The sequence below is a fragment of the Andrographis paniculata genome, unplaced genomic scaffold, assembly GCF_009805555.1.
Source record: "Andrographis paniculata isolate CXL003 unplaced genomic scaffold, ASM980555v1 Contig12END, whole genome shotgun sequence".
In the NCBI taxonomy this organism is placed as follows: Eukaryota; Viridiplantae; Streptophyta; class Magnoliopsida; order Lamiales; family Acanthaceae; genus Andrographis; species Andrographis paniculata.
Genome location: NW_026137402.1, coordinates 3341033 through 3353535, shown reverse-complemented (window position 1 = coordinate 3353535; position 12503 = coordinate 3341033). Strand labels below are relative to the sequence as shown.

General features: G+C 31.9%; 1 protein-coding gene across 1 annotated transcript; it reads right to left on the bottom strand.

The window, feature by feature from the left end:
- Window positions 1-6762: 6762 nt before the first annotated feature.
- Window positions 6763-10384, bottom strand: LOC127256070 (cinnamyl alcohol dehydrogenase 1). Its single transcript, XM_051281902.1, has 4 exons — window positions 10088-10384; window positions 9802-9915; window positions 9260-9487; window positions 6763-7494 (listed from the first exon to the last, which is right to left on the bottom strand). Exons 1-4 carry the CDS (start codon window positions 10174-10176, stop codon window positions 6846-6848), a joined length of 1080 nt encoding a protein of 359 aa, XP_051137859.1. The 5' UTR covers window positions 10177-10384; the 3' UTR covers window positions 6763-6845.
- Between the last annotated feature and the right edge of the window lie 2119 nt (window positions 10385-12503).

Genomic DNA, 12503 nt, shown 5'->3' with positions numbered 1-12503 from the left:
ATATAATACCGTATTTTTATTCCTTTAATTTATACTTAATTTATTTATAATACAAAATTATACACCCATAATTTTATTATCCTTATTTGTTAGTTTGTATGTTTAGATAATATAATATAAAAAATCCAAATATATCTACAAAAACAAAAAATAAACATATCACATTTTTACACATAGTTGTTATTAGATTAAAGTTTTTTATTATTAAAATAGTAAAGTAAATAATACTAGTATATTATTATTATTATTTTACAGTCCACCCATCCGCCCTTTCTTTTTTTTTTTTTCTTTTTTAACTTTATTATTTAAATAGTGGGCTCCACAAAGAAAATTAGAAAAAATAAAAAAAGTATGTGTTGACACGTAGCAACACAAAATCAAGGGTAAAATTCAAGGGTAAATATATATATATATATATATATATTATATTAGATTATTACGACAAAGCACGACCAAAATTGATTGGATTGGATTAGGTGGGTGGGTGGGTGGTGATGTGTAATCATCCAATCCACTCCGCTCCACTGATAATGGGACAACTAATTTACATGTCTTCATCTAATTTATATATAATACATGTAACCTTTCATTTCGTGCAACCTAAGTCAAACCAAAGACACGGGGGATTCAAGTAGAAGAGCACTTGCCACATTGATTTTATCACTATTTTTTTTTTATAATTAAATAATTATGCTGTCTCCACTTAAAATTTAAATGTCATTGTTATTCAAAAATATTTTAGTGGATTATTTAAAATTTAAACTATCATAAATATTTAAATAATTAAAATTCAATTTAATTAAAATAATCGATTTATATTTTAAAAATATATATAATAGTATTATAATATTATTTTCAATATCATTAATAATAATCTATTTTTATAAATATTAATATTATTATTTTAATATATATTTATTGTGTCACCATTAAATTGTTTTTTTAGATCCGCCTCTGACGAAAGATATACTATATTATAAAATACTAGTATGTATAATGTATTTATTCATTCGTATATTTGGTTGCTATCATCCCACACCGCACCGCACCGCACCAACTTTTTATCCAATCCTTTACTTACCTTACCTACCATCAAATTTACTCTTATCTCAATTATTGATTTTATTAGCTCAGAAATGTGTGAATTTTTTTTTTTTATAGATTATTTAAAAATTGCATTTCTATTTATAATTAAAATAGAAGCAATATATATATATATATATATATATAGAGCGCGACGGAACAACCTAGTCTAATGTTAAAATCAAATATAAAAATTTGAATATAATTTTAAACTAAATAATTAAAATATTTTAACATTATCTCAAATTCAAGTGGTGTTGTATAAACAAGTTGAGTTTGCAAAGAAATCGAAGATGATGCTACAATTTTTCCACATAAATATGTTCAATAAATTTTATACATAAACAATTTGTTGTTAATAATAGTATATTTTCAGAGAAAAGAAACTCAATTTATATATCATTCTAATTATTGTCTTTCTAATAATAATCAACAAAATTTTTGATTAATTTTTTATTATAAACGAATTAATACATTTAAAACAAGTAAAAGAAAATATTATGAGAAAATATTTGATAAATAAAATTGATAAAAATAATTTTCAATATCAATCTCACAATTTTTAATTTAGTTAATAGTTTTCAATAATATTATTTAAGATGTTTGCATAAAGTGTTTTCAGTTCATTGAATGAATTGAAATGATTTGCTATTTCAATCGTTCATTAAAAAATTTCACTTTTTTTGAGTTCTTCATTTTCCTTTATATGTTTTACAATATACATAGTTAAAAATTTCATTATGTATTTAGAAATCATTGAGATTGGATATATAAAAGATTTGATTCAAATAGTTCCGTTCAAAATTTGAAGCAGAAGTTTTACGATTCGTTGAATGAATTTCACAACAGAAAAAGTGGATGAAAGATGATACATATATATTGTGTTCATACAACAATGTAAAAATAGTAAATATAAATTGCCAAATGCAGCAAAGGTTGATCTGGTCAGGAGAGATTTCATCATAAACTATCAAATATAGATTTTTCATGGCAAAATCCTACGAATTCCACTAATTCTTGAAGAAGTATACACATTCAATGTTTTTTGAGGGTCATCAAATGCTTGCAGATTTATATGGATAAAAAGCGTTAACAGTAAAAATATAAAGTTACCCACCATTAAAATAGATTGTTGCCTACTGGGATGTATGCTATTTTGGAGAGATAATGCGGGTTTAGAAGAGTACAAGTTTTGTGGTGTGTCACGTTGGAAGCATGGTGGCTGGCAGAAGAATATTATTGCATCACATATGACATATCTTTCACTAAAAGAAAGATTAAAAAATTTGTATGAGTTTGTTGATACGGAAAATGTAATGATGTGGCACTATTATCACCAAAGCAAAGTTAGGTCGATGAGCTATCCATCTGATGCAGAGGCGTGGAAATATTTAGATCGTACGTATCTCGATTTTGCGCTTTACAAAGCATATACGGAAAATTATTCATGTTTGTCGGTCATTCCTACCCCATATAATTTGCCACAAGGAACATGTTTGCGAAATGAGTATATGTTCTTATCTACCATTATTTCGGGACCACGTAATCTAAAGAAGTTGACTAGCATATACTTACAACCATTGGTGGAAGAGTTGTTGCATATGTGGACAGATGGATATGTTGTCTACGATGCATATATTAAACATCAGTTTTGGATGCGTGCTGCACTCTTATGGACGGTAGGTGATCTAACTTTTTATAAAATGATTTTAGGATGGAGTACGTAGGGAATTAGGTTGTCCGGTATGCATGGATGACAATTCAGTCTTTCGCTTTAACCTATGAGAGAAGAGTATGTTATTTTGATTGTCACTGTCGTTTCTTATTGTAAAATCATTTTTCTCTCGAGATAGATGAAGTTTCATTAAGGAAAAAACTGAGGATAATGTAGCTCGTAAAAGGCTCGATGGCTATACACTACATGAATAAGTTTCTACAATGCATTCAGTAGTTGTCAACCCAAACTATCCTGAGCATGTAGATTTTGGGAAGCACCATAACTGGACAAAACAATCTATTTTACGGGATCTTCCTTATTGGAAAGATCTCCATATACATAATAACTTGGATGATATGTTGATTATTTGTGATCGTCCTAAACTTTTTGTTAAGCCAGAGAGTAATGATTCAAAGAGGAAGGCTTCTAACACATTCAATTGAGCACAACGCCGATTGTTTTGTAATTGAACTTTCCAAATAAAGTTTGCGGACCAGTTTGCATTCAACTTTAGCTGCTGCATGGATAGTTCCCAATTTTGTATTTTATCTTACCACGTTTTCAGTGGCTTACTCCCAAATCACTCATAATCCTCCATCGAAAATCCAGCCCTACGTCAATTCCGTCTCCCGCCCCTACGTCGATTCAAGCCTCAGCGTGGGCACAACCAGTCCCGCCCAACCCTTCGTTAAATCAAGCCAATGTCTCACTCGATTGTGTTAGAAATTTTGGGGAAAAATAATGAGATTGTCTTATTGATCATCAAAATAAATAGCCTATATATAGACAATACAAAATAGACTCGATAGACTCAAATCTAGATATAAATCTACTAAATCTAAAACTGAATATCTAAAATATCTCAACATCCCCCCTCAAACTCAAGTTGTATAACATAAACCAACTTGAGTTTGATAAGAAATTTGAATATAAACGCAAAAAGAAAACATAAATAAAATTAGTAGTTGACTTTCCACCCACCGAAGCAAAAAACGAGATGACTCCCCACCGGAACCGAAAACGACATGACTCCACCGAAGCCGAAAACGAGATGACTCTCCACCGGAGCCGAAAATGAGATGACTCCACCGGAGCCTAAAACGACATGATTCCACCAGAGCAAAAAACGAGATGACTCCACCGGAGCCGCTGAAAATGACATGACTCCGCCGGAGCCGCCGAAAATGACATGACTCCGCCGGAGCCGCCGAAAACAACATGACTTCACCGGAATCGAAAACGAGATGGCCGAAAACAACATGACTCTACTGGAGCCGAAAATGACATGACTCCACCGGAGCCGAAAACGAGATGAGTCCACCGGAGCTGAAAACGAGATGACTCTCCGCATGAGCAAAAAACGCGATGATTCCACCGGAGCAAAAAACGAGATGACTCCACCGGAGCCTAAAAAGACATGACTCCACCGGAGCCGAAAACGACATGACTCCACTTGAGCCGAAAACGAGATGACTCCACCGGAGCCGAAAAATGAGATGACGCTCCACTGGAACCGAAAATGAGATGACTTCACCGGAGCAAAAAACGAGATGACTCCACTGGAGCCGAAAAATGAGATGACGCTTCACCGGAGCCGAAAACGAGATGACTCTCCACCGGATTTGAAAACGAGATGACTCTCCACCGGAGTCGAAAACCATATGACCACCGGAGCCAAAAACAGAAAAATTGCAAACATTGGACAGATCAGATCTCACGCAGACAACAGATAAACAACGGACAGATGACAAATTAGAGACAGATTTTCGCCAACAAATAAGCAACAAAAGATGGCAGATCGCACGCAGATAACAGACAGGCAACGACAAATGACAAATCGCACGCAGCAACAGACAGACAACGACAAATGGCAGATCGCACGCAACAACAGACAGACAACAGACATATGGAAGATCGTTTCAGATTGCTCGCAGGCAACAGACAAGCAACGAAGATTTCAGATTGCACACAAGCAACATACAAACAACGGACAAATGACAGATTGGAGACGAGACAGATTTGCAAACAACTTGCAAAGGCATGATCTCAAAATCACTAGACCTCCGAATACAATCCAGGTTGAATGTACCCAGAGAAACACGGGTTAGTAGGCTATATCTACGGCATGAGGAAAATAAACTCTGATACCATATTAGAAATTTTGGTGGAAAATAATGAGATTGTCTTATTGATCGTCAAAATAAAGAGCCTATATATAGACAATACAAAATAGACTCGATAGACTCAAATCTAAGTAATCTAATCTATGAATAAGATCAAATCTAAATATAAATCTACTAAATCTAAAACTGAATATTTAAAATATTTCAACAGATTGAAGTCTCTGGTTGGCAGGTCGCAATTTAAATTTAGTGTTTGGGTAATGATATGCTTTTTGTGCCTCTTGGGTATTGGGTGTTTGTGTTTGTGAATTCAGAATTGTTGGTTGGATGATGGATTTCGATTGTTGAAAAGGCCGAAACCCTTGTGGTGTTTTTGAATCCTAACAGGAAAAAATTACATCTCATTCATCATTCTCACTTTTGTATATGTGTATAGTCAATCGATCAATCCTTTTCCTCCAAGTAAAAGAGAGATTTATTATTTATTTTTTTTTTTTTTTGACGTCGAACTTACCTTCACAATGACAATTCTAGGATTTAAAAAAATGGCCAATGAATAAATGTTAATAGAGTTTGGTTAAAATCAAACATGGATGAAACTTTGGTTTTAAAATATGTTATTCTTTGATCGGAAAGAGAGTCTTATTATTGTTAATTTTTTATGTGGACGTGAATATATTGGATTGAAATTTTGATTTGGTTTCTAAGTGTGTTATTTTTTAGAGGGGTTTGGGGGAATTTGAATTTGAATTTGGTTTTTATTTGAATTTTGGGATGAGTTTGAATTTTGTTGTTTCTTTTGTGTTTGTATTTGGTTGGGATTTGAGGAATTTTTATGTGTATTGATTTGATGTATAATGAATAAAATAATATAAATATGTATAATAAAAGTAAGATTTAATTATAAATTTATATCATATCTTACATATATATATATAATTATTTATTTATTTATATTATAAAAAAATTTATTCTTTACAAAATGATATATATATATTATATATATTATTAAATTATAATTATTAAATTATGTTTTTATTTTAAAAAAAGAAGAAGAAAAGTTGCACACCCTATATTATTAAGTATTGTTATTATTATTATTTTGTCTGTATGTTGTTTCTTTCTTAGTAGAGTGTGCATAAATGTTATTTTAACAAAGTTTGTGTGTCTATGAGAAATGCTTGTTTGTTAATTTTTGTATTGAATAATAGATATTTGTTAATGGATCAAAGTAATTTCAAAATATGACATGTTATTATTGTTTGTAGTGTAAGGGGTATAGATTGTATATACCGATAATCAACCTCTTTTATTTATGATATCATCTATAGGAGGTGTAAACATGTGTAATATTTGTGAAAAAATTAAAATACCGACTGTAAAGTTGTTGATAATAGGACATAGATTAATATTGATAATTTTGAGTGAATTTTTAATTTTAGTACATATGTCATCTCTTCAATACCAATAATTATATTTTAAAATATAGATTCTAACAAAAATACAAATATATTTTATTTTATAATTTGATTGAAAATATAGAAAATATATTTCAATCAAATTTTAGTGGAGCCCGAATATTTATGAAGCAAGTTCTTCAAAACTAAAGAAACACATTGTTCAAAATATTTAAGATATATCAAATATCGACTTTGTTTAATTAACTATTTTATTATTTAATCGATATTACCTATTAAATTTTAACATTATTAAGGAGTCGAAATACTCACGCTTGTTTATTACATAAAAGTAAGAAAGTGACTTCGAAGACTAAGACACTGATCCACCCAAAGTCGAAACAAAAGCCACCAACAAAAACCCGCCCGCACACAAAACACGTAATGATAATATCCATTCAAATAAAAAGATAAGATACGATAAAGATAAGATAGATTATATTCAAACAACAAATGAAATGACTATTATACCCTTCCGTCGAGGTTGCTGCCGGCGACGTCCACAACAAATCGGTAGCGGACGTCATTCTTTTCCAGGCGGTGCAGCGCCGTGTTGACATAGTCCATCTTCACGACCTCGATCGTCGACGTCAGCCCCTTCTCGCGGCAAAACTCGAGCATTTCTTCCGTCTCCTTCATGCTCCCGATGAAGCTGCCCGTAATGCTCTTCCGCCCGAGCATCACCATGGGTGACACGAACTGCAACGGGGTGTTGATCACGCCCGTCAGGATCAGCTTCCCGTCGACCTTCAGCAGCGACAGGTACGGCTCCAGCGGGTGGACTACCGGGACCGTGTCGATTATGTAGTCGAGCGAGTCGGTGAATTCTTGCATTTTCGAGGCGTCCGAGCTGACGAGGTACTCGTCGGCGCCGAGGTGGTCGAGGGCCTCCACGCGCTTGCGATCGGAGGAGCTGATCACGGTCACGTGGTGGCCCATTGCCTTGGCGATCTTGACTCCCATGTGGCCAACCCCGCCTAGCCCCAAGATGGCGCCTCTTAGGCCGCTCGATTTCAGCCCGAAGTGGTTTAGCGGGCTGTACACTGTTACGCCGGCGCATAGCAGCGGCGCCGCCTGCTCCACGGCTAGGCCGTCGGGGATTTTTACGACGAACCTAAGATATTAACGAATATGATATTATATGATTTGATAAGTAACAACATTATATATTGCTTCGGTTAAGATGTTAATTAGAAATTTGTCAGTACTGTACTAAAATATTAGTACGTACTATCTGTTCTATCTCACATATATACAGTTGTGTAATATATATTATTGTCAATTGTGAAATACTTCCTCCGTCCCACATAATTTGTCCTTATTTTCTATTTTGTCTATCCCACATAATTTGTCATTTCTATTTTTAGAAATATAATTATGCACTTTAATTTTAATCGTATTTTAAATTTTAAATTTTCTTAATTTTAATTAAATTATTTACTTATGTTATTCTTAATCTATAATTATTTTTACTAATATATTTCTTAATTACTTACTAATTATACTTTATCAAAATTACCGTGTCTACGGTAATACACCCATATTACATGCCACGGAGGGAGTATATATTATTGTGCTATTAATACAGTACTAATTATATTAAACAAATACTATAACCGCCACCGTTTATATATATATATATATATATATATATAATTATTAGATAATTAATCCTATCCTATCTATTGGGAAGAATAAGTAAATAACGTCAATGCACATAGCAAAACATTATGCACCTTGGGAGGCAATATTAAACATATATTTGTTTTGAACTCCCTTTTACTATACATTATAAGTTTCTGTCTCCAAAATATATGACATTTGACTTTTATTTCATTTAAAATGTTAAATTAATAATCTAATTTTTACTTAACATATTATATCAGTAATATAATTTATGTACAAAATATTATATCAAATATTTATATAAAAATATAATATATAATATATATTTTATACATAAAAAAAATTACTATTATATTTTAAAAGTAATTATACTTAAATATGAAAATATTCATGACTTATACAAAAAGTATTCATTCATTTGTACTTTTAAAAATATAAATATTAAAATTATTTTACATACTTATACTAATCAATAAAATAATAGTATTATTTTTTAAATTATTAAAAAAAAAAACAAAAAGATATATTTAATTTAATATTTATTATAATTACAGGGGAAAAAATATATATACAATATATATCTCGAGAATAAAATTTTCTGTAATATAAATAAATAAAAAATTAAATATATATATATTGATTATAATATAAATTTATAATTAAATTATATAATATAAAATTTATTAATTAAATTTAATATACATTTATATTATTTTATTCATTATTCATTAAATCAACAGACATCAAAAGTCCCCAAACTCCGACCAAATCCAAAAACAAAAGAAAAAAAAATAATTCAAATTCATACCAAAATTCAAATAAAAATCAAATTCAAATATAAATTTCTTCGAACTACCCTAAAAAAACACACCCTATATTATCCACAAAGTATTTAAAAAATAACAAAATATTGTATTTAATTTTCTATTTACTAAAAAAACCTGTCCATTGATCATAGACACTCTTAATGACCAAAATATGCATTCTTAGTGGATAGCAAAAACAGTACCTTTTTTTCTCATATCCAATGATTATTTTAACCGAAATTATAAAAGACAATTACTTTTGAAAAATTGTGTTTGCTCTTAATCTAAAAATATTAAATATATTATTATTTATTAATTTTCTTTTAAAGCTACTGTTAACCCAAACATACGCACCGTTAGAATTTTTAAGCAATAAATGTATAAACAATGGTGAAGGATTAAAAATAAATAAATAAATAGATAGTGCGGTTGTTCTAGCTCACTTACTTCTGATGAACAACCATGGCGGAGGCGAATCCGCCCTGTGTTGGTGTGCCATCGGTGTAGACGTCATTATAGGACCAAATCTTCTTGTTGCAGTATTGCTCGATATTGGCGTTGCAAGGGCGGCAGCTCCCGCAGCACCCTACGATTACTCCGACTCCGACGACGTCGCCGGCCTTGAACTTGGCGACGGCAGGCCCTACCTCCACCACCTCCCCCACCACTTCATGCCTGCAATCCATAGCTAACTTGCAATCAAATCAATTGATTAAAACCATGATCGATGATAATTTCACAGTTACTAACTATATTTCATCTTATAGTTAATTGTTAAGAGAGACAGACGACTGTAATTCGAAGAAAAAACCATGGCGGATTTGAGGATCCATCATCCATGGAGCACTCAGATCTACACCAGTCATGGAGTTCAGGAAAGGAAATGACTGATTAATTAGTGATCTACAAGCACATAGCATACAGTTGGTTGTTCTTCCTCCTCAATTCGGTGTTTACAGAGAATCAGAGAAAGAGAGAGAGGTACTGACCCAGGAACCATGGGGTAATTCGACATGCCGAGATCGTTTTTGGTCTGGTGAATATCGGTATGGCAAATCCCGCAGCATATCACTTTTATGTATACATCTTCATCCCCTGTTTCTCTGCATTTCAATTCCCATTCCAATCTAATCAATCTCTCTAACTTAATCTAATCAATCCATCAATCTAACACCATATCCAAGTACAGATTAACAATTAATATATGTTCAATCAACCACACCATACATACAAAAACCATAAACTAATTCATTAAAACGAGAGAGAGAGAAATACCTGAGAGTGTAAGTGTAGGGTGAGAGTACTCCAGAAGGATCTCTTGCAGCCCAACCGACGATCTTCCTCGCCGTCTCCACACTCCCCATCGATGATCGCTACCTCCTCCTTCCTATTCAAATGGAACTCGTAAATTCTCCACAGTATTCAGGCAGGAGAAGATCCACAAATCAATATTAGTGAAGCTGCAAATGCAAATACTTCTCTCTCTCTCTCCCGCCTCTTCCTCTTCCTCTTTCCTCTGTATGTATATATATAAACGAAGGCAAGGAGAGAGAGAGAGGAGAGCGAAAATAGAAGGTAAGGGAGGCGTGCAGCGTAAAGGTGTGTGCTGTGCAGTGAATACCCAGCAGATAGCCATTTGGTGGGACCCACCCCGGGGTTGGTGGCCAATTTTTATTTTTATTTTTGCATTTTCTTTATTTGTATTTGTTATATAAAGTATAATGTTAATTTGTTAGGTATGCAATATGATGGGAATTAATAAATATACCTATTTTGCTATTTGAACATGGATTTCATATTCATATATTAAAAAGTTTGCTCCCTAATTTTTAAAATATTTCTATTTATACAATATTTTTTTAAATTTGAAACTATGCCATTTTTAAAAAATATGGAATCAAATATATATAATTTTGATAAAATATTAGATAAAAGTATTCATAATCCATTGGTATTTCAAGGATTTGTTTGTTTTGAAAAAAAATTCTAACATATTTTTCTAAAAAATTAATATACTATATTATTTTAAAATATTTATACAATTATCTATATTTCACATAAAAATTTATTTTCAAGTGACATTCCCTCGTGTTTTAAAAAAAAAAAATTGCACAAATTATTTTAAAGAATTTATGTACAATATTTCTGAAAAAACGAAGGAGTCTCGCAGCAATTATTTAGGGATTATGTCTGATAATTTTTAAAACACGAGGAGACCATAAAGTTTTAAAAAACATTTTATATTTGATATAATTTAATTAGTAAAATAAACTTTAGTCTATGAGTTGGCCTAACTTGATTGAGTTTAAACTTAAATGAGCTTTAATTTTCTATATCCATAAAATACAAATTTAAAACATTTGCCGATAAGACTAAGCCCATTAAAGACATAATAATGAATTATTATGAATTTAAAATTTATATTTTACTATTATTTTAACATATATCGAATTATAATATTTAAAATTTAAAGTAGAAAAAATTATTTTAAATTGTCTGGTTGGTCTCCATGTTTAAAAAAATAATCCACCATCTCTTGTAGTTTAGCTGAGGCTGAGTATAGAGCCATGACATGTACAGTCCGTGAGCTTCATGGATCTCTTATGTCTTAAAAGACTTTCAGGTTTTATTACAACCTCCTATCCCCTATTATTGCGACAATCACACTGCGATCCATATCACAAAAAATCCGGTGTTCCATGCACGAACAAAACATATCGAGGTCGACTGCCATGTAGTTCGAAATCAATACAAGCTTGGCTTTATTCTACCTTAGCATGTGTTCTCTAAAAATCAAATCGCTGACATTTTTACCAAAAGTCTTCCGGTTGCTGACTTCACTTCAATATTGTCCGAGATGAGTCTGTGGCATTCTCATCTTGAGGAGGGGTGAAGGATTATGTGAATTTAGTGACACGTGTTAAAGATGACAGCACGACACACGCACTATACTTTTTGCCAGCTCACCACAATACTCCTTATAGATTCTTCCTATAGTTGTTGGTATAGTTGGTGATATGCTGAGCACTAAAAATAATGAAGATAAGGGGATGTCCTTCTTAATGGGGTTAAATGAAACATATGAGACCGAGAGAAGTTAAATACTTTTTATGGAATCGTTTCCATCTCTGAACAAGTTTTAAAATATGATTTTAAAGGTTGAAAGTCATAAACAGGTCATTAAAAATATGGTTGTACCTGTTGTTGATCATGCAACGATGATTATGAGAAATTCAAGTGAGTAATAATGGACATGTATACAAAGGCCCTACTCGGAAGAGAGGATCTGGATTTAAAAATACTCAATACCAGAAGCAAGACAAAAGCAACTTAGTCTGTACACATTGTGGAAATCTAGGCATGTTAAGGAGAATTGTTTTGAATTGAAAGGACTTCCAGATTGGTGGCCTGATTATATTAAGAGAAAATAAGCGGTTGCTCGAGCTAATGTTGTTGAGACGTCTGATGGAGCGTATAGTAATCCAGTTGATACACCTATGGATCATTATGATGAAAATCAACAATCAGTTATATCTGAAGGTGTGCAAAGAGAAATTGCCAAGTATATAAAACAAAAAACACCTGCAAGTAGCTCTAATGGAAGTATGGTGAACATGGCCTATCATGATGCCTTTTCAGGTAGTTCTATTGTTCCTTTATTGAATTCATTAAGCTCTAAGAGTATAGATTG